The sequence below is a fragment of the Salarias fasciatus genome, chromosome 18, assembly GCF_902148845.1.
Source record: "Salarias fasciatus chromosome 18, fSalaFa1.1, whole genome shotgun sequence".
Lineage (NCBI taxonomy): Eukaryota > Metazoa > Chordata > Actinopteri > Blenniiformes > Blenniidae > Salarias > Salarias fasciatus.
In genome coordinates this window covers 28,577,420-28,605,118 of record NC_043762.1, presented here as the reverse complement: position 1 = coordinate 28,605,118, position 27,699 = coordinate 28,577,420, and the positions used below count along the sequence as shown (strand labels likewise).

The window sequence follows — 27,699 nt, the reverse complement described above, 5'->3', positions numbered from 1 at the left end:
GAAATCCAACATTCAACATTGCTGGACAGCGTTGTGGTTTGGTTGGTGTGGTGCTGAGATGAAAAGGCACTTCAGTCTCGCCTGCTTTGGAAACGAGTCCACAATAAATCCACAACTCTCAGGCTGGTTGATCTCTTCCTCCGGTTTATTGGAGTGCACACATTTCACAAGTCCTGCTAACAATCATAATGGCTCAAACAAACAATCCCAACAGCCGTTTCTCAGAAACACCATCTAAAAATCTGTTTTGTTCCTTGACTCAATATCTTAATAGAAAAGAGGCGAAATCTTCACACTTCTCTTTAAAAAAAGGCCTCGACTGGTGAAGAGGAGAGATGGTGGTCCTGCTTGGAAAGAGCTGGAGGAATAAACTGGCATGAAATAAGAAAGAGTAAGCGCGGCATAAATAATGTATCGGGGAGAGGTACACAGCGGCAGCCTCCTCATGCAGACGCTCTCATTTTCAACTTCATCTGTTTCCCACTTGAGCCGACAGAGAGTGGCAGTGGGCCGCCGACGGGCGGGGCCTGGTGACAGGAGGCCAAGACAAACGGCAGCCGGTTCACTGCGCACACGCACACACACACACACACACACACACACTCCGCAACAACGAACCGTAATGTTTCAGCGCTTCAAAGGGAGAACAGAAGAGAAAGAGAGGGAAACAAGGCCTTGCGAAGAGGAGATTTATTTTCCGGGACGGCCGGCGGCTTCACGCCGTTATCACTCACTTATGGCGGCAGCGGCACGAGACGCAGGAGGACCGGAGGAGTAGCTGTCCATCAGCCTGAACACAATCAGCGGAGGACATGGCTGCAGAGCTAATGGATGTTTCCACAGGGAGGGCCATTCACCGAACGGGAAGTGGACGGGTCCATCGTGCCAGATGGGATTATGTGTGATTGTTATCCTTCACGAGTGTGATATGACGGTCAAGGGGGGTAATGTATGTGGACGGCGGAGACATTAAATAGCAATCTCTCCACGGCCCACTCACAGCCAATCCGCCGGCCCCCGTCCCACGCTTCCCTTTTCCTGCCCGAGCAGCACTTCAACAAGAAAAGGCTGCTGCTGAAATATGCAGAGCGGCGCGCTCTCCAAAATAAATTAAATTCTTATCTTCTGACTCAATTCAGTGCATTTTTTATCCAAATCAGCGCAGCAGTGGAATGACTTACCAAAACAGAACAATTAACACACACACACACACACACACACAGAATAAATATGCTGAAGTCCTTGTGAAGCACACAGAACTGTAAGAACAGCTGCCTGCTGCTCGACTCCCGCTCTGATCCCCCTTCACAGAAAATTAAACGCAACTGTTTACATCCATCAGCGGAGCAAAGCCATCCCAAAACACCGGCGGGACGGCACAGATTCGCCGTGCCATTCATCTTTCCACTTTCAGGAGTAGAAGCCTGTTACCTTCCCTCTGATATCGCTTGGGTTAAAAACTCCCGACCCGCAGCGTTCCCGCCCGCTGATATCCGGCCCGGGGAGGAACGCCGAGGCCTCAGAAGATGTGTTTGAGGTGCTTGATGCCGTAGGTCTTGAAAAACACCATGAGGATCAGAGTCCACAGGCCCAGGATGAAGCCGTCAGGAGGGTGCCAGTCCTTCTGCTTGGGTTTCTGCAGGGAGGCGGGTGAGGCGGGGTAAGGGGGGGTGGGGGGTGAGGTCGGACGGGGGGAGGCAGGGGCGAGAGCGAGATTGCAGGTGAGTAACAGTGTGTATATTTCCCCTGTTGAGGCCACCGCTGATTGTTCTGTCATTCACACAGGCAGGCAGGCGCAGAGTTACACACACACACACACACACACTCTTACTTTATCTCTCTGGGCACACTTTAATGTACACTATCTGCTGCCTCACGCACACACACACACACACACACACACACAGGTTCACTCAAAAAAGCGGGTGGTGAGGCTCACCAGCACACCTCCCCCGACTGGTGTTTGTCCCGTTCACTGCCACATCATCACTTTGTGTGTGATTATACTTTTAAATCTCCCGTATTAAACATGCACCTCACAAGGAGCGCATTTATATGCTAATGCAGCGGCAATATTCCACAGAGAGATGAGATTTAACCTCTAAAAAAAAAAAAAAAATCTTCCCAACTCTCGGGCTGGCGACAAAGCTATAGATAGGCTGCGAGGAAGCACTTAAGAGACTGCTGTTATCCCTCGCTGTACAAGCCGCCATTATCCAGGCAGGAAGTCGCCCATCAGACCAGACGTCTCCCCCAAAAGACAGAAACCTCACGACGTGGCGGGGAGGACGGACGCACCGCGAGTGCCCCGAGTCCCCACACACACACACACACACACACACACACAGCTGTGTGACAACAAATATGACGGCAAAGCTGCCAAACAATACCTTTGGAGCTGTGTGTGTGTGTGTGTGTGTGTGTGTGTGTGTGTGTGTGTGTGCAGCGGCGGCGCGCCGTGTCTAGTCACCCCTCCTGAAGAGCATCCATGTTAACTGGGCTCAGTCAGAGCGGCGGCCGGAGCCCCGCTGACAGCAGACTGACAGTCCCTGCAGGATTCCATCCCAGTGTGAATCCGGTCCTCGGCCGTCATTACCCGCCGCCGCGGCGCCCGGCTCGGCCGACGCACAACTCCTCCACAGCAGTTCAACTTCTCAGCAACGCGGGAGGCGAGTCCAGCGGAGCCCGTACGAATCAATGAGCCCGGTCCTGAAGTCTCTGCAGCTCCGCACAGGGTTTCAGTTGGAAAACAATCATTTTAACACGGGAGGCGGCGGTACAGCCGGACTATTGACGGGAGTTCAGATAAGTTGATCTAAATATCATTATCCCCCCTGGTGGGCGACCTGGGGTCAGTGACCTCTGTCGCTGTGACAGGCTTCGTGTCAGATTAAAGCCTGAGAGCTGTTCTCTCTTCTATTTGTGCATTTCAATCCCTGCAACTGCTTTCAGGGCTTTTATTCTAATAAATACAGCCTCATGAGTAAACCTCGTAACACTTCGCTTAAGTATTCTGGATTTATATTTAGGGGAGATTTGAGAAATCCCCTAAACCATTATTTAAAGCGTGGCTGGGTAATGTGAACCACTCCAGTAGTTTAAGAGAAATAGCCATTTTGCAGAACCGCTGGGCAAAATATTACAACTCTGCTAAATGAGGTGGTGACTTATTCACCATGCAGGCAGAAGGATATTTAATGTGATCTTGATGGCTGGCTGGTGGGATTTCATTTTGGAAGGAACCCAATCACCTTGAAATTAAACTTGAATAAGCAATTCCAGGTGTTGATGAATATCCATGTATATATCGCAATTTGAAAAGCTGCTGAATTAGCATATGTAGGGATGACGTCTCTGCTGTACTTCTGTATATATGTAATAAACATTCATATGTATTAAAAGAAGAGTCTGAAATCCAGTATTAGGTGTTAAGTTTGAGTTTTCAGCTGTCAAGCAGTCCAGTGTCAGCATTTCACTCAACTAGCTAACTGAAGAAAAGCTAAAACAACAGACAGGTCTGACTCTCCAGTTCTCTCAGCTTGTAGAGGAGGCCTGATTAGAAAACATGCAGGAAGTCTTAAAAGGCAGACATGACTGCATGCTGTTCTTTTCCTTGCAGAGAAAAGCAAACGCCTGAAAACGACTGTCGCTCCACTCCAACCCCCGGCTTACGTTGCCAATCGCTAACGCGGGTCCGAGCAGGGCGCGAAAATTAGATTACGTCTCACTCCAAATTTATTTAACAGCTCAATCAAGTCAAATCAACGGCGCTCCGCCGCCGTGCGGAATGCTAGAGCGTGGACGGAGGGTTGTGGCGTTGGTCCGCACTGGACCCGGCTGCAGGCCGGGCGCCGAGCCGGACCCAGCCGGGTCTCCAGGTCTGAGAGGACCAATGTGACCAGTTCACGTCCCGCCACAACCGCAGGAGGCAAACTGATTAAAATAGAAACAGTAAATTCAGCTCAGAATATCGTCACTCGACGGTCGAACTGAAGCCTTCAGTGAGCTGCAGAGACGACGAAGCCGGAGCTGGAGACGGGACATTTTTAGCAGCCGAATCAGAGGTGGCTCTTTGTGAGAGACTGACAGAGACTACAGGGAGCGTGTCAGACAACAGACGGATTTCTGGTCTCATTTGTTCGACATCAGAGTAGCGGACGTCAAACCAGGCGTTTAGTCCAGAAATAGTCCCGTGTGAAGGGCTCCGTGCTGCCACCAGCGTTCTGCTGCAAACGCTGAGGTCTTCTCAGAGCACGCCGTTTTCTGACAAAGACGGAATCCTTTCATTTATTTTACATGAGATGGGATTTACATCGACTGATTCTGTGTGTGTGTGTGTGTTCAGTGCCGTTCAGCCAATGTCCATCAAATCCCATCACACCATACACACTCATCTGTAGAGAAGATGTGATAAATTATAGTGTGATGGGTTTTATAAAAACAACAATAAGAAATGTGTTTCTACTGCAACAACACACAACACACTCATCAGTGGTCAGGGATGAATAGATTCTACAGCGTTTATCAGTCAGGATTTTAAACTCACAGCAACAATATCCTGCAATCTTGTGTTATTAGGCCTGAGTTATATAATAATAATAATGATAATGATAATTTAAAGTAATAATTGCAGTGGAGGGTTCTGAAGCCGTGGGGCAGCAGCACAGAAAGCGCTATCATCCATGCAGTGAAGAAAAAACTAAACTGTGTTTAAAGTAGAATCATTAAATAAGTTCATTTTTGTTATTTTTTGACAGCAGTGAAGGATTTCAGACCAGGACATCTACAGTCTGATTCATGTTATTAGACGCACTTGTATTGTACATTATAACTGTGTACTATGAATACAAGTGCATGCTTCTCTTTCTAAGCCCAATCGTTAAATGCTCGGGTATAGAATCGGGGTTGGAAGGTGAGGCGATATGTTACTGTTCATTCTGAAATTTAAAAATAAAAATAACTTGAAAGAAAATAAGTAAATACATGAATAAATGAGAAAGGCATTAGAGGGCTGGTTACAGCTTAGAACAAAACATGAACACAGTAATTTAACCTCAAGTAAAGTCTAACTATTCAGGAAAAAACTCAATCTAACATAATATAATGCAAACACGTTGAGGGGATGATCGGACATTCTTGACTTGAATTTATAATGTACGACGCCCAGGGTGGGGATAAAAAAAGATACTGACTTACAGTCTGCGTAGGTTACATCAGTATCAGGAGTATTAGTTACTGACAGAAAGGAACACTCCTGCCTCTACTGGAGGCTGGGAAGTGTTTCTGCTCCTGTTGAAGCGCACGGCAGAATGAGCCACAGCTGGAGGAGCGCCTCCTGTGCATAATAAAGAGAAAGCAGTGTACCGCCGTGATAACGCCAGACTTTGTAAAATATTTATGCAGCACTGATTAGATTGAAACTCTGCAGATATCAGTACGAGCATCAGCAACTGGTGGGAAGAGTCGGAGAGCATCGCTGTATCAGATTACCAAAAAAAAAGACTTCTTTCTTTCTGTCTTTCTTAAATTAAATACATTTTTTTTCTTCTTTCAGTATCAGGCACAGAATTCAAAGCCAGCAATTAAACCTAACATGCATGTCATTGGATGCCTCCAGAACTCCTCAATGCCTAATACGAGTCACATTATGCAGCGACGTGGCGGCGTTTGATGTGCTGCTGACACTGCGAGCTGAGCCCTGCGAGTTTTGAGCGCGCACGTCTGTTCTCGTTCAGCCGCAACGCCGACATCTCCCCAAATCCCAATTAAATCTGCCAGCACGCTTCTGCCGCCATCCTCTGTGTTTTCTGGTCAGGGGGACATCAGAGACGTGCGCCGCCGCGACGTCGACACAACCACACGGAAACTGATGTGCCGGTTCAGACGCTCATCGCACGGTCACTGGGCTTCGCGCAGCACAGCTCGGCGTGTGCGTGTGTCGCTCTCGTTATGCTACAAGCATGAGATCTACACTGCAAGATGAGCGTTGGGAGATTTCCGACTGCGGATAAAGAGACGATGCGGAGGCGGTGAAACACCTGGAGGGCGAGGCAGAGCCCCGCCCGAGAGCGTGTGGCCAGCAGGGCCAGTTGACCTCTGTGACAAGCGGGGTTGTGGAAGCAAAGGAATATCGTGTGTGTGTGTGTGTGTGTGTGTGTGTGTGTGTGTGTGTGTGTGTGTGTGTGTGTGTGTGTGTGTGTGTGTGTGTGTGTGTCAGACAGCCCCCTGGGTCAGGAGGAGCAGAGGGAGATGGATGGACTGTGACAGGAAGCCACGTCAGCACAGCCGGCGGAGAGAGGAGCATATGTCAGGAGGAAAGTGAGACGGGCAGAAAAGTGGTTTCAAAACGTTAAAAGGAAGAAAGCAAAACCCACACAGTAAGAACAGACTCTCTCTGACTGACGCTGAGTGATGTCTAAAGGAGAATCCCTTCATAAAGGTAAAAGGACCCGTTTAACTTACTGACTTAGGAAATGCTAAACACTGAAGCACAAAAGTGAAGAGTAAAAATGCATTTTTAACTTGATTCATGCTCACTGCCTGAAGGGATGGAGAAATATTCTGGCAACGGGAGGAAAACTACATGAATTCATGTAATCACACACAGTTTTATTCTTCTGTTGTGGAGTCCTGACTTTCAGTCACTATAGATGCAACTTGATCAACCGTAAACTTTTAAAGTTCTCCATGTTCAGTATTGACAACTCTTACTGTCAGCTTCGTCTCTCTGAATCATACAGGTTCAAACAGGTAACGCAATATAAAGAGGAAAAAGAATAGATCTTATCATATTGGGAGAATGTAAAAAAAAAAAAAAAAAAAAAAAAAACCCAGAAAATCTGCTTCGTTACAATAATGAGTAACGATTTTACAACAGGATGTTAAAGGACGAAGCGCCTGCACACAGAACGGCTACTCCCGGAAAAATACTTTTCAGAATAACTTTTTTTAGGCCTATTTGTGCTGGTATCTCAGTATCAATACAAGAAGACGCTGAGATTGCAGCTTTGGTTTGTTGATGTCGATCTCGTCTAAAACGAGATGAGCTGTGAGAGATTGCCTTCCAAGCTTCCATTGTCAAAGGATTAGATTGAATTTTCTCGTTTAGTCCAAGCAGCAGTGAGAATCACTACGATGGTATAAAACTGATAAGCAACAAATCCTCGCGTCTGAGAGTCTGACACCAGTCGACATCTGGAGTTTCAGAACGCAGACAGAAATTCAATTTAATTAGAAAAATTACTAACGATTTGTCAGCCAGCTAATTGTCTCATAATTGTCACAGTTTTCTGTGTAAAACCTATTTTTTAAAGATCTGAGAACTTTCCAACATGAAAAGGGACAAATGGAAACAAAAAGCAGACGAAAATAAAAGGAAAGTGAAGTGGACAGATAAAACTACAGGGTGAAGTGAGGGAGAGGAGGAGGGAAGCGGTGAATGTTCTCTGACCTTCACCGACTCCGAACCGTTTACATCCCACCGCCGAGGACGGAGCTGCTCCCAGCATTACAGGCCCATTGTGAGGGTTTTCTGTTCATCAGTGAAATCAATTAACAGCCACCCATCTGATTGATTGGAGCTAATTAACGTGGCCGTGCAGGATGCTAATGGCCATTGAGGGAGGTCTGGAACAGCCCGCCAAACGGGAGCGCTCCAAGGTCAAAACTGCAGCGGATTTCTGTTGCGCAAGAGCAGGACGGAGGCTCGGCCGCCGCGGTGCTCTGCCAGGACGCCTCGCTGCATCGCCTTGACATTTAAGCCCCCGGCAAGTGCTGAGCTATTCGCAGCAGCGGGCGCATTATTCTCTCATAAAGCACGCTTCGCTCTTCCACTGGATGTTATCTCTCGACGCCGAGCATCAGAGCAAATTCCAACCGATATTTGACTAAGCGGCGATCATTAGAGGGGGTTCGGTCTGTGATCCCCCGAATCCCAACATCCACCGCATGACGAGGACCGCTGTTGCAGCTTGAGTGAGGGGAGGATTTGGCAGAGCACGGGAGGAGAGGCGAGGCATTCATTTTCACTGTTTCCATTTTCAATTCTCTGGAGCCGGATGGGGTGGCGTCAAGCTGGCAAAAGAACAAATAACAACTTGACGCCAGAGACCAGGACTCACAGCAGAGAGGAATAATAATAAAAAAAGCACAACACAACAAGAAGGGAGGGAGAGAGAAACGCCGTCTGGTTTTCTGAAGCGAGCATATTGTGATTAGGCTCTGACAACGAGAGGAGATGTGAGGAGCTGCAAAGAGAAGGTGGCAGGATGAAAGGCTTCACCCTGTCATCGCCAGGCAGACACCAGCCACCGGTGACAAGGCAGTAATACACTCTTCTCACACACACACACACACACACACCATGCAGCGCCGCCTTATATATGTCCACTGTCAGTCACTCTGATGACTTTTATATTCACAAGTTGTCGCCTGGGCGGCAAGCAAATGGAAAAAGTGGTTTTCTTAGAGGATGAACTCGATACAAAGATTTGTTTTTTATTTCAGCGGCACAGTTTAAATAAACTACAAGGGAGAAATCTTACAAGATTCAATCTCATCTACTTCTTCAGTCGAGTGCATCTGAACAAAGGGAGACGCCGCCGCCGCCGCATGAGGATAGAGATATCTGGGCTTGTGCTGCTCACCGCATGACAGCTAATCAAAAAGCAGACAGCTGTCAATAGGCCCGACGAACATCGGTCAGTCCGCAGAGGGGCAGATTTACGATGGCGAGCGAGCCGGGAGATGATTCAGTCTGTCAGGACTCCCATCTTCAGCCCGGCAGGAGTGCGAGCCGATAATCGAAAGCTCTGCCAGAGGTCGGCGGGCTGACGGACGTGTTTGTGTGTACGTGTGGGCGCATTTAAAGAACGCACGAGCAGAGACACTCGGCTCAGAGACGGAAAGACGAAGGGCTGAAATGACCAGCGAGTCCAGGGATGAAGCAAGGAAGACTACTTCGGCGCGGAATCGACGGCGCTCACGTGGAAGCAGAGGGCAGCAGATCCGATGCTTTTTCCTCTAACGACTGACTTCACTCAGGTGAAGTGACCTCTGCTCTCCGGAGCCGTGGCTCAGGTGTCCACTCTGTGGAAATGATCGTCAAACCCAACGACAGCAGCTACTGAACCACGGCGGTCGCTGGAGTCCAAACATGGAGACTTTTTCAAACTGTGGCAATTTCATGTTTCTGTGCCACTCGCTACTGCTTGTAAAGAAACAGGAAAAAACGATTTCGGGTTCAGTTTTCCTGATAGTTGATTGATTTCTATTTATTTTTTTAGGAAAATAAGACTAACCAAAGAACAGTTACTTTCTTGCTCTATTCATCCTTAAAAATCACATATTTGATCAGTCCGAATGACACTCTGCCATGCATTAAAAGATAAAGTTCATAAAATAGGATGGAAAAAACGTTAGGTTCTGCAGATCCCGGGCGTCTCAGATTGATGCATCACCAATATCTCGCTTTTGATTAACTTCTATCTCTTGTTATGAGGAAAAATATTCACTACATGAACGTTCGGAGCACAGCAAAGAGAGATGTGATCAAAATCACCTTTTCTTCAACTGAAGTGCTTGAAGGTGGAGACGATGCAGTATTTAATATTTTCATGAAAAACGAGCTGAACTCAGTGAGCATGTTGCAGATAGCTCGTCCGAAGCCGACACGCTGACCAGCGAGCAGACATTCATATTCAGGAAAACCACTTCACACCACAAAAATGGTGCAAAGAGAAACTCGGTGAGCGCCTGACGAAAGCCAAACAGTGTCTTACAAACACCAACAGACTCACCCACGTGTACAAAAGAGGCAGTATTAGATTACACACAGCGGCTTTGGAGATCTAATGCATTTGAATTGTAGAATGAATACACCAATCCCACCGCTGTCTGGTTTCATCTTCTGGATAATGACACACAAACACACACAGTAAACTGGTTACACATCTTTGGATTGGAGTTTGGGTTTGTGTCTATTTTTCCAGCTATCCCTTTGCCTCTGCTGGCCACCAGCGCCCGGGGGCTCTGTAACCTCTGAGCTCCTCTGTTTTTCTTGTAGGATCTACAACTTTTCATCTAAAAACAGCAAGAAATGGCAACACAGAGTTACAAAAGGAGGTGGGCTCCGACTGCTCAATACTTTCTTCTGACATGCCGCCCGCTGTGCCAGATCGGTCCTGCACCTGTGAGAGGGTCAGCAAACAGTCGGTGCATCGCATTCAGAAAACCCTTCACAAAGAGAAATGAAGACGAAGCTGAAAGGAAGACATCAGCTGCAGAGATAAAGAAAATTAAAAAGAATTGGTCACTTTGGTGTTTTCTTCCCCCAAGTATCATCAAACAACATCGCAGTGAACAGAGGAGAATCAGTTGTGAGTCTACATGTTGTGTTCGTGGGCTTCACCTTCATTAAACGTAGCACTGGGTACATATCCATATCGGCCACGAGCCGCTCAGAGGCGGCTGAACCCCAAATGTGAGCAACAGCCGTGTCTGCTGTTCCCTGTGGCAAAGATAAATGTGCTTTCTTTCCTTTTCTGAGGCACAGGTTGAGCTGGAAGTTAAGAAATTGTATTTTTAATCGGCTCATAACAGAAAGTCTTAGCAGGGCGGTGCAGGACCAAAGGCGGACTTTTTCTGAATGCAGAGCACATGTTGGAGAGGTGGATCGAGGAGGGAGAGGTGTTCATTTGTGAAGGTCGACCCGAGCGAAAGCCACAATCCCTCTAAGAATGAGGTGAATGCACAATCCTCCGCCACGATCCTGCCTATCTATTCTGGGGGATTTCATGGTGGCCCCTTCACACCGAGACCAGGAGGCAGTTGCATTTCACACTTGGAGCTGTCACCATGGAAACTCCACAAAAAAAGACATCTGTTGGTGGATGCTGCACACAACTTTCCACCCTGTGTCCAAATTAAGGACGAGTGCGGACACGCTTCACATGAAAAAAACGTAAAAGAGAAATATTCAAGATATAAACTAGACGATATAAACAATATGGACACATCTGCGTGGTCGTGACGGTGTGATTTGTGTCTGCCGCTTACCTGATGGATGATCTCAGACACCGGCAGCTGGTCTATGTATGAGTACATCTCATTATGCATCTCTGCACTCACAGCACTGAAAGACACACACACACAAAAAAAACAGATCTCTTTTAGCTTTTAACCATGAGAGCAAATTGCACTGTGGAAAATCCAAGAAAAAAAAAAGGACTCTTTTCTTATGATATATGGGACACCATCTTTCAGTGATGAAGAAAATCTGCCAGCCGATTTCTACTGGCAGCGCCCGTCGCCAAAGGGTGTGATTGACACATCATTCCGGGGCAGCGTCGGTAATATGCTGCTCAATTTGATGCAAATTAACCGTTTTTTTCCCGCCACATGAGGTAGAAAAGACCATCTTGATGATGATGGATCTCCTGCGTTTTACTATGAACCGAGGCAAATTAATCCAACGGAAAAATTACAGTTTGTAAAGTGTTCTGCTAACATCGGTTCTCTGAGCTTCCCTCTCACCGCCATTTTACTGTGGCAATTTCAGAGGCGCTAGATGAGCTCCAAACACTCCTGCACCATCCACAGTGCACAGTGTGTGTGTGTGTGTGTGTGTGTGTGTGTGTGTGTGTGTCTCATTTGTCTTAAAAGTTGAGTGAACATCAGCGCGGTGATCAGTGAAAGCTGGAGAGAGTCTGGGATTGTCACACAGGCCTGCTTTCATACCGTTTGTTCGCCGATGTTTGCTGTTGATGCTACATGTGCAATACCGGCGTCTCATCTGCTCCTCCTGCTTGTTGTTCAAGAGTTTGCACAAAAAAAACAAAAACAAAGACAGAAAAGCGAGCTGTGCTAATGTCAATTCCTACTGAAAAAACACCCGAACCCACGAGAACAATGGAGGAAAATCTGCTTCTGTAATTCAGACGTTACATACTGTACATCTTAAGGTAAACTAAATGACAAATGGGAAAAATGGTTTTGACACTGATGAGAAGAGAAAATGCTGGAAAGTATTTGTGAGCGCCTGAGAGCTGCGTCTCAGCGAAGGATCGTCTGAGTTCTTTTCTAAGCAGCTAACGCGCTATCGAAGTTTTGTGTTTTCTCCACAGCAACAGCAAAGAAAAAGCTAACAGCGCAGTGCTGGAAAACTCTGGCATTGTGCGCTGGCCTTGGATGAAAGAACACAAACAAACAACTCCATGTGAGTGCCGAAGTAGAAAAGAAAGAATAAAGTGTGTTTTTTTTTTCCAAGGAAATAAGTCCTGAGCACATGTGAAGTGTAGGTTCGGAATGCAGCCATGTTGTTACTGAAGCATTCATCCAGCGCTCTCAGCAGTGCTACAGACTTACACTGAAGTAAGTTCAACTCCAGCGTATTGCTAAAAGGGACGCAAGAAAAAATATCCTTTTGGTGTTTGTTCAAAAACACAAAGAACAACATTTTAAAAAATATGAAAAATAGAAGTTTGTAATCCGATTCTTTGTCCTGGGACACTAAGGGAGTCAGTGGTCCAGATTAAGTAAACGTTAATAGGAACACGGAACGTGAAGTCATGTCTTCGTTGTCCAGTTTGGAGTCACTTCAGCAGCAGGCAGTCCTGCTGGACTGAATCTGGACCATTACAGCTGAAAACGGAGCCAGAAACCCTGATTAGCAGACAGGCTACAGATAACACAACTCTCCCGGTGCTCCCTGAGCGACTCCAGACGCCAGTCATGGTGAAACTCAAACACAAGCTGGGATAATCGATCACTGACAGAGAAACCAGCTGAACGTCCAATAATTCATTTCAATTTACAGACGGGTCTCATTTTATTACTCAGATTATTTTGAAGAACATTAAACTAAAATATTACATTCTGTATTCAAAAACAGAAAAAGAATTTAACAACCTTGTTTGTTGATCTTTGCTTATAACTGCATGCCTACATTATCCAATAATTGATCTGCCAAGACTTAATTCACCCCACGTATTTAACTGATTATTCTATTTGAGTAACAGTTTAAATCTGCATTATAGATGGAATTATTTGACTCACGCCTTGAAGCAAAATTGGCAACAACAGCTATAAAAGCCTATCTACCGTAAGCCTGGACTGCCTGGTTCCTGATAAACTTTGTCTTTATTCTTTGAATGTCATGTAAAACTTTGCTATGAAAGTAGATGCACCCTTTGTTTACTTTTCACTTTGAAATTATCAGGTTGAGAATCAGAAAAAAAAAGTGATTTCCCTTGGATGCTTTTCTTGGAGGAGCTGGCATCTGTCCAACTGATTCATCTTGTTTATCTTCAGTTATTTCTGAGAGAAATAAAACCTTCTGGCTCCTGTTTCCCCATCACTCACGGCTATTTAAACGGTGTATTCTTGTCTTTTGTTCTTTAGCAGGAGCACTTTGCATTCTCATCTGTGTAACTTAGAGAGAAAAACAGCTCTGTGGCATTCAGAAACCCGTTTCAAGACAACTGCTTTTAACAAGGAGGAGAAACATTTCACAAATTCTCAAACTCATTTTAATCACGGCTCTGACATTTTTAAATGTTCCCGAGCGTCCAAAGCCCACCTGCAGCATGACAGAGTGACACACACACACACACACCTGGATGAAGCCTCCAGCTGAGTGTGAGGTGAGCAGAGGGGCTGCAGGGCCGGAGCTGCTGGTGAAGGGGGCCACGTCGCACCATGAGCCACCCTGACACTCTCACTGCCGCCGACTTGCTGCGAGCAGCAACTGTTTTTCCGTTTGTCTCCTTTTTTCACTTCATTTTATTCAAACTGAACTCTTTTTTTTTTTTTTTTTTTTTTTTTACTCCCCTCTCTGGCTTTTGCTCTCTTTGGCCTTCCTTTGTCACGCTCTCCTGTTCGACTGCATTTCTTTGACGCCGCTGCTTCCCGGCTCGTCTCCCGCGGAGGGGTGAAAGTTGCGCTGACAGACGGAACACTGTGGGAGCAGACGGGACGGGCTGGCGAGCGGGGAGACGGCGTCCCGCTGAGCCCTTCATGCGCTGCGAGCGCTTCCTGCCACTGGAAATGTGTCACGGAGAGGAGCAGCTCTGCCTGCTTCTTCCTGAGCTCCACATGTGAGCTCTAATTCAATTCCAACCACTTATCACTTCATTCTCCATAAGGAGATTGTTTTTCTTCGTTTCCTACCAGCCACTCAGCTGATGCTGATGGATCCTAAACTCCTTTCAACGTGCGCTTCGTTAATGATCAATCTGGATTCAACGCTCGCAAAGTTACTTTAAGTTCACTCCATCACTCAGTGGGGGGATGAATTCAGCCGCGCACGCTGCCAGAGGTCCTGTTGTGGTCAACAAGCGCCTGTGGCGGCAGCGCGAGCAAATACACAACTCTGCCACACTAATAGGCCAAATGCATAATGAAGGGTGCATTAAGAAGTCCTCTCCATCCAGTGCCATTAACTTCCTGCTAGAGAGTGTTCTTGGTAAAAGACTGTCTCATAACACAGGAAAGGCATAACAGCAAGGCAGGAAAGGGATGCCAGCTCACACGTCCATCCATCTTCTTGAAATATCTCCCTCCATCTGAACCAGCCGGCGCCAGGAGATTAAAGCAGCTTGTTTTGACAAGACATCTGTAATCTCCTCTCTGCTTAGAGGACGTAAGAGTGCCACCGAGACGCTGTCTCAGGCTATTTTAAACGTATTTGAAAGCACAGAGGGATCCGGACACACGCCTCATGTTCTGTTGGTGAAGTATGAGAGGAAGTGGAGGATAAAACTCTGATAACCTCTTCAATATGATACCATTTAACCATTTAACATAAGAAAATTAAAAAAAAGAACTGTTTTTTTTATAGTCATTTTCATCAATTATCAAAGTAAACATTTTACTGAGAAAGTGAGCAATTATAACATCCAGAGGAGACGTGTCCTCCAACCACAGCCCCAATTAACCTCAATGTTTTTGGCACCCTTGCTTGTACCGGCTGTAATGGAGGCAAAAAGAGACACTTTGCATAAAGGTGTTTTTTGCATAAATGTGGATTTTTCTGTGACGGAACTTAATCGTTCAGGCACACAGTTTGATATTCGAGTCAAAGGCGAGCAGAAGGAGGAACCCTCCTCACCTTGGGAAGCATGAATAAGGGAATAAATAAAACATGACAAAAACAGGAGCGCCTGCCATTCAGCGAATATGGGGTCTGAATTTCATTTTCAAAGGTGAGTCTTGGACAGGGAAGAGATGCAGTGAGACGGATGGATGGATGGATGGATGGATGGATGGATGGATGGATGGATGGATGGATGGATACTTGGTTCAAGCTCTGAAAAGCAACGACCATGCAAATAATTGAAATACCAGCGAATTACCTCAAAGTATTATCTAAAAGCTTCATTTAATCCAAGTCATGTTCAGTGCTATTGTGACTTTCACAGTTTATACGCTTGTCTCTTCTGCATGGCTAAAATTAACCATTAGAATGACAGAAAAACAAACATGAATGATTCTCTACTGTGACTGAGGACGTAAAATAAAAATACTGCTTCTCAGTCTCTCTGAGGCCTTGAAGCAGGCACAATGCCAGCTCCTCCTATTCTTGAAAGCAGAATGACACAGCTGGAACTGTAGAGCGTCGGTATCAGATGAATCAGGGGATTGCTGGTTTCTTGCATCAGATATAGAGATTAAAAAAAAAAAAAAGACGCTCTCTCTAGGACTGAATTAGTGCAGCAGCCCATCCAACAGCACTGCTGTTCACGGTTCTGTGCTGCATAGAGCACCAGCAGCTCCGGCGTCTTCACCACAATCAATAATAAAGCAATGGGGGAAGGCGTTTACAATGACTAACTTGCCCGCGGCCAAAACAGTCGACGACTGAAATCAGTTCTACAATTACCTCTAATTACTAATTAGCAGGAAACTGCATTCGATTCTTTAAAACGTCCCAGTGGTTCAATTAGATCCCAGCTTAATGAAATTAATGGAGGTGTGGAGGGGTGCGGGGGCACAGTCGTGAACAAAGTTTTAATTCCCGTCGCATGTTTTGGCTGAGCTCTGCAAACTAGACCTTATCAGCAGCCTAATGAGTCGATATAAAATCTGTTTGCATTTTCAGAGCATTAAGCTGTGTGTTTCCTCAAACTCCCAGTGATTGTGCTTATTATGGGATTAGTGTCTCTGTGAGAAAGCAAACAATAAATCACCAAGAGCAGGGGGGGTTTAAAGGTGCTCTACCGCCATCTAGTGGGCTAATATGTAAAGTACAATAATAAAACAATGAGGAAGACTGTAGCTCAACAACTATAGAGAATCACATAATTTACCAATAAAAACTCACGACAGATTACAAAATGTGTAACTCGGCAGGAATTCCCCAGTGCTCATATCTCCCTCATTCTCCTTTCCACTGCCATGCTTCTCTTGTTTAGTGGTAAATCCTCCAAGCAGCACAGACGCGTCGCTACAGACGCATCCAGCTTTCCAAATGCAGTCAGCAATCACCGAGGCTGGTCTGAACTTCGAACGCACCCAGAGGTTAACTATCACCTGCAGCTGACCGCCCGTGGATAAAAGGGCTCTGCTCTGTCACTTCTGATTCAAACAGCCATTATCAGGTCCTGCAGGAGCCTGATGAGAGGCGGTTTGTTTGGAACGAGGCGACGAATCAGAGCCGGGCCACTTCTGGAACCCGCACAGCGAGAAGCAGATTGCAGACTCCCTGCGATGCACAGTGACAACCGAGCGCTTTACTCTCCCCAAACGGGCCGCTCAACACATCATTAGCGGAGGAATCGATTTGGCTGACGAGAGTCTGTCTAAACAGAAATCAATATGCGGTTAGTTGGAAATCAGACGCCAGACGAATTTGGCTCACGGTGCTTCAATCAAAAGGCAAAAGAAGCTGCCCTCAATCACAGTTTTCATCCAGGCTGTTTTCAATACACACACAAAACACTCGGCTGCTGACAACTTCACGTCCAACAAAAACTCATTACACCTTCAACGTTTTCATTCCTACAGTGTCGTCATTGACAGAATCTGGCACGTGTACGAGTCCTTTATCTGTACAAACATCAAATCAGAGACAAGCTCCACCAGAATGCTACGATTTTATTAAAAAAAAAATAAATAAAAAAATGCAGTAATATGATGTATCTGCCTGATAAACAACTTGTAGCCGTCTTAAAAGAAGAGGGCAGAAACACTGACTCCTTGGACATTTTTTGGATATTCTACAGTCATAAAGTAGAAATTAACCCAAACGCTCTGAAATTCAGTCATAGGGTTCATAGTGTCGCCAATTAGAGTGGTTTTCTCCCTTCAAAAAAAAAAAAAAGAAGAAGAAGACACTCGAGTTCTTAAACATGAAAGCGCAAACGGAGCAAGTCAAACTGTTCAGCTGCAGTTGTCCTCCAGGTTGTTCACCTTTTTTCAAGTCACATTTAGGAAGTTTGAGGCTTCAAAGAAATTCGATGAAAAGAGTTGTGTTGATATTCACGTAACCTCCACGAGTCCAGAGAGCAGTAAAGTCACATGGCTGAGCTCACCTGTCCTCCGCCGGCCGGACGGGCTCGCTCAGGTTCACGGCCTCCGTGGTGATCTCCACTTTGCGGACGCTGCCGAAGAAGTCCGTGATGAGAACGCTTCCTGGATCCCTCAGGAAAAGGTCGGTGCGGTGTCCCGGTGTGGACACACACTGACTCTTCGGACACACTTTGAACTGAGGACGCAGGGGAAACAAAAAGAAATAAAAAAAACTGCATCATATGAGTCGTTTCTGTGAGAGTCAAACTTCCTATCTGAGGAGGAGATTTCACACGTTTACACAGCAAACGTGTGTGAAAGTGTGGCAGGGTGAGGAGAAGGAGCTTGACATTCCTGCATGTCGCTGTCAGCTCGGTGGGTTAATCCCTTACGTGTGTGTGATTCATCAATGAGTCGTACAGCTGAGCTCTCCATTTGAAAGGAAATTAGAATAAAAAATCATTAAAGCGTGGTCCGCGTTATCTCCGTGAGCCAAACAGGACCCGAAAGCCACAGGAGGATTTTCTCGGAAAGGTGGAGACAATTTCTGTTTCATCAAAGGTCAAGCGTTTGCCGCCTGGATTCAGAAATGAAAGCTCGGTGGGCTCATCTGGTAAATCCATGATATTGAACCCTAATTCCATGAAATTACATCAGGAGAATAAGTACAGAAAAACGAGGCAATCAGAAAGAACAATAAGCTTTTGTCTGAACGGGACTGAGAGCCGCCCTGACGAGCGGGAGGCGCTGCCGAGACCGAGGCTCGGCCCACAGCAGCGTGGATTCACCGCCTCCGCCGCCCTGAGCCGAGGGCCGGCGACTCCACCGCTCCATCAGCCATTCTGCTTCATGTGGCTTTCATCCGACTCCTCCAGCGGCACAACGTTAAAGGCGCGAAAGAGCGGAGGAGGATAAAACAGAAGAGGCACCGCTGGCTCTCACACAAGCCCATTCCAGATCAGCTGGAGGAGGGTGACCCGCGCTGATAACATCAGGATGAAATGATGTGAAACTCCAGCACAGTTCAGTATAGAGAAGGCAGCACAAGCTGAAAGAAACGGCTCAGGTAAAGCGAGCGGAGGTTCATCAGTCATGAGATAATTCTGGCCATTCTGGATGTAATGAAGTCTGCTATTGGCTTCACTTTCCAATAACGGAACAAAATCCTGATAGAGTTTTTATAACCATGATTGAGTGTTGCAGTGAATAAATCTTCAATGAATTAATAAGTGGCATCAATCCATTTGAAAACATTAACCAACTGCAAATTTATCACATAATCTGTGAATTTGGAATCAAAATAGAAAAAAAATCTCAGGGTTCAGTACTGACAGACCCACCACCTGAACATAATGCAAGTAAATATCTGAGCTCTTTTCTTCATGATCACCACTGTAATGGACGTTTATCCATATCAGCATGATCTGAAGCGGCCCACAGCAGCCTCTGCATCGTCCTCTGAAGGCCGCATACTGTACTGCGTTTTCTCCAGCACTCCCATTTTCAATCAATTTTCAATTTATTTTATTTTTTGTATAGCCCAGTATCACAACAAAAGTTGCCATTTTCAGTTCAAAACATAAGACAGCCACATTAATAACTCACATTGAACTGCACAGGAGTGAAAAGAACAATGTCCCAATGACAGTAAAATGAAGTGGAAAAAAACCCTGCACTCATTAGACTTGAGATTCAGAAGTGCCCGAGTTCTAAATTCTTCCTGATATTTCTCTTGTTTGAGCCAACTGCTAACCCTAATTCTGCAATTAATCGCAATTGAAAAATTAATCCAATGCCTATTTTTGAGAAGCACACAGCACAAAAAACTGTAAACATTGTTCTTCTCCAAGAAAAGCAACACAAGTTACATATCATTGCATTACTGATTGCTCCAAGTTAAAGTTGATGCTACACAACAGGCCGCCGTCAAAACACTGACATCAAATTAAGTAGTCAATAATGCTATTATGAAACATAAGGACATATGGGAATTACAGACAACACAATCACGTTTAACTGCACAAGTTGTCCAACATTTGTTTGGGCGCAACATTTAAACAAAACTCGCAGAACAGCCGGTCCTCCATAATCCACTAAAATGCAACCTGATTATTTATTGTGATGCAACCGACAATTACCTGAAGAATCTAATAACTGTGATGACAATGTCGGAAACTGATTAAATAGGTCTGAATAAAGAATGTTTTCCATGCTCTACCTTTAAGTTGATGAATGCTTCATCAAATGCAGTAGTTAATATGATATAAACACTTGAGTGTTTGAACAGGCACAAGACCACGCTGTCAGAAGTAACAAAACAACTGAGCTGTGTGTTTATGAAGCAGACTTGCAGCAGGAAGAAATGAGTTATTTTCTAAGCCAAAACACTCAACACAAGCTTTTACCTATATATATATAAAAAAAAAAAATAATAAAATTGTAAGAAAAATTGAAATTCGAAGTGTGTGAAATAGCGATCGCCCCGACGTTTTCTCACCAGATCGTTCATGTTGGTCTTGCTGGAAGGGTTGATGTCTTCCAGGAACTCCAGGAGGTAGAAGGTGTAGCGGTCCATCAGATGGACTCCGATAGCCAAATCCGGCTGATGCTACCAGGAAACAAGAGCATTCAAACAAAGTCAGTTTTGCACGTTTGGTGGCAGAGTTATGTATCTCTTTGCACAGGGAGCTTACAACGTAAATATGTGACTTAATGTGACGATACTGAAGAGTGTACACGGTGTCAGTTTGAGGAAAAACCAGAAAACATCTTTGACAAGATTTCTCAGAGGGTTCCAACATAAAAACACAATTAAAATAATTACAGTGGATGAAAACTGTCAAAGCTCCGCAGGAAACATGAAGGATAACACAGCTAAAATTAAACTACATGTATCTTTACTACTAGAATTAATCTGCACACCCCACATCTAATGCAATTCCATTTTAAGAGGATGTCAGTTTTAGCTTCTCAGTAAATAAAATTAAATCTCATATTCTTCGTCTGCTGAACGCCTCAAGATGTTCACCTGATTGAGTTTTACTCTTTCATACATTCAGAGCCGACGCGACGCTACGAGAGCACAGAAGGTGAAGAGAGCTGCAGAAAGTCTTCTGAAAGGCGAGTGATCAGGAAGTTCACTTCATCCGACTCATTTTATATTGTTCTCAAGTTGTTTGACAGATTGTAGCAAAGCAAAAGGGAATTGTAGACCTGGAATGTGAACGAAATCATGTAATGATGGCCATAATGTGTCATTTTAGCCTTTATCATTGCAACAAAGCCCAGCTCCATATTGGCTCCATTATGTGAATAACATTCTGCCATTGGTGTCATGAGTTATTGAAGCAAGACTGAAGCAGAATTTAAAAGAAACGGCAGCCAATAACGTCATATAGAAATCGGGTTGAATTTCCAGGAAATAAAAAGCTTTACTTTGTGTTTTTGCATTTTTTGTGCAGTTAACTAATCAAAAATACATATATCCTGTAGTTATATGCAGATGATAATCTTCTATTCTATTATATTCACTGAGGATGAACACACTGCAACACTCAATCATGGCTGTAAATCATTTTCTAAATGGTATTATTTTCAATGTAGCTTTTTTAGTCACAGAATGACCAAAATTAAGGCATTTTCAGTCATTAAAAGCCTTTTTGTTAAGCTTACCCATGAACATGTGTATATTCTGAGGTGGACTGTGAGTCCATGTTGGAACTGCATCGACTGGTTGCTCGATGTCCTCATACATGTTAAACAAGGTTGAAGCTGCTTTGTGTGCATGTGAGAGTGTGTGTGTGTGTGTGTGTGTGTGTGTGTGTGTGTGTTCTATAAGCGAAGTTAATTTATTACCGTGTACCATTTCTTACATAATGTGAATGGATGAATACAGATGAATACAGACTGCATCATATTTTTGGTGTTCAGTCACAGTGCGCTGGTTCGACAGCCCGACACGCTGATAGATAAGGTGTGGTTTTTCCTCTGGACGTGTGTGAAGGTAACTCACCGACAGGGAGTCTTCTCCCACCTGACTGCTGGCCAAAGCCATGAGGTTTGGGGAGTAAAACCTCTCGTACATGGAGGCGCCCTGACAGGTGTCGATGATGAAGAGCAGCTCATTGTACCTGGAGGAAAATCAATCAATCAATCAATCGCGATTTGAAAGGACGAGGAGGAGAACACGGGTGGTGTAGCGCTCGTCTGTTTCCTCCAATAAAAGCGGCGCCACACAAACCTTACAACCGTCTTCTACGCTGCTGTTACCATGGTGACCACTCAGTCCCTCTAACACTCCCACACAGTTTTTCTCCCACTCGATCTCCACAAAAGTTGGAATTCCACTACAACGTCCGAACAGGGTCTAGAAAAACTGAATGGAGGGTCGTGGACGGCAGTGCCAGTTTCACCTCATTTACAGACATTTTTTGGGCCATTTTACACTCACTGCACATAAATGTGGCATGTCCTATTTTTTTTTTCAGACAGGACAAATCACAAAACTAAGGTTAGATATTCAATCTGTAGTTAGTTCTATTAGAATGTCTTTTAAAAAAAATCCATGATCATTCTATTCACAAGAATATGTCAGGGACAATAAAGTAGATCGACTGAGAGCAATCAAATCAGTCTTTTTGGCTGATTTATTCTCTACAATTGGTGCTTTCATATCTGAGGCTTTGATCGTACAGACATTTTCTGCTTTCTAGCAACAAAATCCTTTCTAAATAATCACCAGCTGCAGTATTTCTATTAATGCGCAGCTCTCCTATTGAGTGGATTCCTAAAAATTACCCGGATCAGCAGCACAAAATGCTCTGATGAATAAAGGAAGAGGCCAATTAAAAGCATAACTGCATGATTTTTGTATTTTATGAAAGGTCAGAGTAGAAGCTGCAGCAATTTTATCTGAAATCACATTTTTAAACTAATGCGCCCTTTATGACAGGCTGGAATACACTCAACATTTAACATTACTCTGGAAAATCACTACAATCTTAACAAAAAGTCCATTTTAATGGAACCTTCTGGTGCAAAAGACAGTGGCAGGTCCAAAAGACGTCTCCGACAGCTGTTGCATTATTTGAGACTAGTTTGACAGCAACATGGTGCCCATCTGTCAAAGCAGCATCCCGACATCTCCGCTCAGGTCTCAGAGTTGTGCCGTGCGATTTCTGTATAGTCCATTTAAAACTAAACTAAACTAAACTAAACTAAATCTGACCGTAGAGAGGAAACACAGATCAAGCTAAGTGCTCTGCCAGAAACCACACCGTTAGGCCGCCTCGCCTTCATCATTAACGCCGCCTTCCTGCTTGTTTACCTTCTTTTCTGCCACATCTGCTCAAAAGCATCGGCCAGCTCCACATTGCTAATCTCCTCCGAGTCCTGGAACTTCAGAAAGCCGTTCCCGCCATGGCCTGAGAAACAAGTACACGTTTAATGCTTCATTCCTCTTTTGACTCATCTCACAAAGATATATATATATATATATATATATATATATTTGAAATAGCAAAAAAATGAAAAGACATGAGCAGGGCTGACAGCAGCAGGATGTGTGTGGGAGAAACTAAACTGCTGAAAGGACAAAGTTATTTAGTGAATAATATTCTCTAATATGTTGTCTGGTTTCTCGCTTCTAACAAAAACCTCTGTCTCATGAAGCTCTGAGTCAGTCCACTTGGAGAAACAGCAGTCATCAGTCACTGTGCTCTCCTTTGACTGCAGGTGCTGCTGTTGCTCCATATTTCACATGAACACTGAAACCTGAACTCCTCTCAGCTCTGGTCAGAGCAGCAGTTCTGCAGTAACGGCCTGGTATTGGAACTGGATGATGTTGTGGTTAACACCCGAGTTAGACTGAGAACAGCTTCAGTGCCATGATGAGGAACACAAACATAAGTAAACAATCGTGAAGTCTATTCAGCAATCTGCAGTTTACAGACTTTTTGCTCATTTTTCCTAAATTTATGTGGCTATAATGTCTGTACTGTAGCTAACAAGTGTGAAATAATTGGCGCTGCCTCTTAATTAAAATGTTTTATACAGTCTATTCTTGTAAATGAAACACGATAAATACAGTGTACAACCATATTCCGTCCGTGCACAGCCGGAAGCTAACCTCAGAAATGTATTTCAGGACATTGCATGAGTGCAGGAAATAAATACAAGGTATTGAATCACCTATAGAGAAGATTTTTACTGCAAGTACCTGTCAGGTATATGAGGATGTTGCTCCGGTCATCAGAGAGGAGGCGTTTGGAGCGTGGCGTGCTGGGAGGAAGCCGTCCAGTCAAAACTCGCAGGAAGTTTTCCACTGTCACCTGAAAAAAAAGGAAAAAAAAAGATCTAAATCAAATGATTCATCAAAATCTGCCAAGAACTTACTCATCCCAAACACTCGGGGCTGAGAAAAGATTCCACAGTACGACAGAACACAAAGCCATTCAACCTCATATCCTCGGTAGTCCACCTCCACGTCGTCTCCGTACACGTTCAGCTCCATGTTCTTGTGGCTGAACACCGTGGCAGGTTTGGGGTTTCTGTGGTTACAGGCCATGTCGTCAGCCAGCATCAGGACTATGTGGCTGGAAAGAAAAAGGGAGAGCGAGCAAGAGAGAGGATGAGTGAGAAATGAAGCCAGAAATGCTGGAAAATCAGGACAGAACTACCTGCAAACAGCAGCAAATCAACATCGAGATCAGTATTCCCAAAATCAAGAGTACCAAGACCCAGTTCAAATCTTCTACGGCACTCCAAACTCTGAAGATCCAGATGTGATCGAAATTCAAGACCATGATAAAGCTCTTTGAAACATTTAGTCCAGAAACACAAATGAGCTAAAGGCAATAAAATTCATATTATGTATCCAAAATATTGACTTCCAAATGAATCATTGTACTGTGTCATCCATCACAACTGCTCTGTTGATGCAAATTTTTTAAATATCAAACAGCAAAAGTCAGAAAACAGACATCCATAAATGTCTCATTGACATTTATTCAACACTTATTTGAGCAACAGTTGCATGAAATGATGTGCAAACAGATCAATACTGACAAGAAAACACATCATGGTGTATGACTTCACAGTATTTACCCAAGAGATCAAGAAACAATTGGTCAAAAAATGAGATCACTCTGAGAAAGGCCCCGTTAACGGCTGTGATGAGGACCCTCATTCATCCTGATGACTGACAGTGTAGTGTTCAAAAAATAATAATAGGTTTTATTTATAATGCACATTACATTTGAAACCAAATCTCAAAGTGCTACAACGGGCACTGCGTCACACTCACACTGCAATGGAGTTTAAGGTCAAAGAAAGATGAAACTTTCAAAAGAAAACAGGGTGAATATCATTAAGATAAAGGAAGGGAGAACTAGAATTTAATCACCCTGTTCCGTCACCTTTGATTGTTTTATTTTTGTGGGACTATGAAACTCAATCACAAAGTCCTCACCACCCATCTACAATACCGCCAATACCCACCAGGGGGCGGCAGCGCACTCTTTAGGAAACACTGGTTTATTTTTTTTATGGTTTTTCAGAGGTAATAAGAACAGAATGGCATTAAATACTAAAATAGAAACATTCAATATCTGAGATGGTATCTAGTCAATTAATAAAAATAAATTCCAAAAAATCATTACTTGGTCTAATTATAAAATGTAAGCTGTGATCAAGAGCTGAAGTTCTTAATTGTGGTCCGTGATGACAGCCTGTCCTCTGGTTTCAGAGTAATTCCTGACTCTCCTTGTCTTCATGTCAAAGTGTCCTTTGGCAAAACGCTAAGCAGCTTCTGAAGGCGGGCGGTCCGTTCCCATAGAGACTTAATCCTCACTGCTGTGCGAGTGTGAATTAAGGTTTCAACACATTAACACGCCATACAGATGAAAATTCACAGCCAAGTCCACTTATGTTTCTGTGCTGTTCACCCTGGTTCACTGACCTCATTGAAATTGTTTAAAAGTAGTTTGTACAGAACTGCCAAAGATTTTTTAAATAGTATCACACTGTGTCATAGAGCCATGACAACCTTTATATTCAAACTTTACAATTTTTCTTTGTTGTGGTGCACACAGTACACGCAAATAGAATATTCCTTCTTTTTGCAACCATGACTAAAATCTCAACATAAAGCCAATTTTAATGATACTGTCTGATGCAAAATAGAGTCAAACGTCCAAAAATCTTCCCCTACAGCTGTAGCTTTATACATACAATGACAGGGATTATTCACATTTCAGTCCTGGAACAGTGATCCGCTCTCAACAAAGAAAGCAGATCTGACTAAAATGTTGACATCTTTGAGAAAACCATACACAGCGAAACAATGTTTGCTTTGTTCTCAACAGTGAATACAAGTATTATACTTCTATACTGATTTATCCTGTACTGACAGCACCAACCACCGCTCCACTGTACAGTCTTTTTTATTTCAGTCATTATTTCTTAGTTACCTCAAGAAAGGAGAGTCACGGAGTCTACTTTGAATAACAGATACATCAAGCTGTTGAATGCGACATGGCAGCACAGGTAAACCGTTGTATATATAAAACAACTTTTTAGTGCTTTGCAATGTTTCTGTGAGCTTAAAGGTGGTTTTGAAAATGTTGCACTGAGTGTATAATAAATGTTTCACACACACACACACAGATTGTTGGTCCCACTTCAAATGAAGAACAAAAACTGTGCCTATTGCTCCAAGTAGAATATTATTAGGTTTTTCCCATCTGAAATTGTGGTGAGTGAGAGATCACAAGACAAAACTGAGAAATATCGAGTTTCGTAGTCCTTAGATCAAAACGAGCTGAAGACATTTTTCACGTGTCCCTCATTTTCTCAAAGTGTGTGTAAGAACGATTACAGTCAGGACGCACACGGAACTTTGGAATCTACGAAAGAGAGGTGAAGAGGAGCGTCCCGGCACTGGATGGACAGAAGGTTCCGGGCTTAACTCTAGTCGGTTGGTCTGCAGGACGGTAATGAGATGGTTAAGTATGTGTCACATAGAGTGTGTGTGCATGCTGAGAATGGAGCTGTCAGGCCAGGGGAGGAAGAGGAAGGTCTGTGAGGAGGTTCACTGTTGCAGTGTGGAAAGAAATGCAGGAGATTGGGGTGAATAAAGGAGACAGAGGACGATCAGCAGCAAGAGAGGAATCTTGATCACTTAAAATTTCACATTGCCAGGAACTACAGAAGAAAAACAGCCTTTAGGGAAACACTAGCACATTTACAGTCAAGTGTTTTAATATGTACAGCTTCTGATAAATAATATGCTGTGTGTTCAGTGAGACTGATGCAATTGCTTAGAGATGAACAAAAGAGTACATGTATCAACGACCACACGAACTCCAACACCTATTTATATCCACAGCTGACATACTGAGAGTAGAGGCTACCTGTCAGGGATCCCCAGCCTCTTGACGCTTCTGTACACGGACAGAGTGTTTGCCACATGTCGATAGTTGAACCAGAATCTGGAGGTGCACACCTTTTTTCAAAAAGAGGAGAACAACACTTCATCAGACTGAAGCTCACCTGCTAGCACTCCTCATTCAACACACAGCCTGGATCAATACTCACTAAAACAGCCCAGTTGTTTGTATGACCACTGCTAAAGAACTGCCCGGCGCTGTCCTGTCAAACGAAAACAAGAAGATAGAAGAAAAGCTTGTGTTGTGATTCAATGTTTTTAATGCAGCATTAGCCAAACAGCTATCATGATAGCATATGAAGCTAACAGGGGAGCGACTTAACCCGCGCGATTAAGCGGAAAGCAGACAGACTGTCACGTGAATTCAGAGCTGCACGCAAAGGAAGTGTACTCACCACGATGTTAACGCTGTCTGCCAACACGTTTGTAGCAAAAAGGGAGAGTAAAGTGAGTATTTTCATGGTGAAGCACTCTCAGCAGAAGACATCCAGGAAGTGAAAGCCGGTAGCTCCGCCCACGAGCTGTTTGAACTCCTGACGTCATGTTTAAAGGAATACGTCACATATCAATAAAATAGAACAGAATTTATGAATCCCAGAGAGAAATTGTTGTATAATATAATATAATATAATATAATATAATATAATATAATATAATATACTACAAAGTTTACAAAAATCAATTGAAACAGACTCAGAATGAAAAAGTAAAGTATTACATATTAATATGCAGGACTTACCGTGACTATT

General features: G+C 44.2%; 1 protein-coding gene across 1 annotated transcript; it reads right to left on the bottom strand.

Annotated features, from left to right (window-relative positions):
- Positions 1 to 127: 127 nt before the first annotated feature.
- Positions 128 to 27,463, bottom strand: LOC115405764 (GPI-anchor transamidase-like). The gene is made up of 11 exons (XM_030115470.1): positions 27,346 to 27,463; positions 27,100 to 27,153; positions 26,916 to 27,007; positions 23,963 to 24,098; positions 23,723 to 23,834; positions 22,832 to 22,928; positions 21,518 to 21,635; positions 20,003 to 20,113; positions 17,529 to 17,701; positions 11,056 to 11,131; positions 128 to 1,636 (listed from the first exon to the last, which is right to left on the bottom strand). The coding sequence occupies exons 1-11, from the start codon at positions 27,409 to 27,411 to the stop codon at positions 1,520 to 1,522; spliced, it is 1,152 nt and encodes a 383-aa protein (XP_029971330.1). The 5' UTR covers positions 27,412 to 27,463; the 3' UTR covers positions 128 to 1,519.
- Between the last annotated feature and the right edge of the window lie 236 nt (positions 27,464 to 27,699).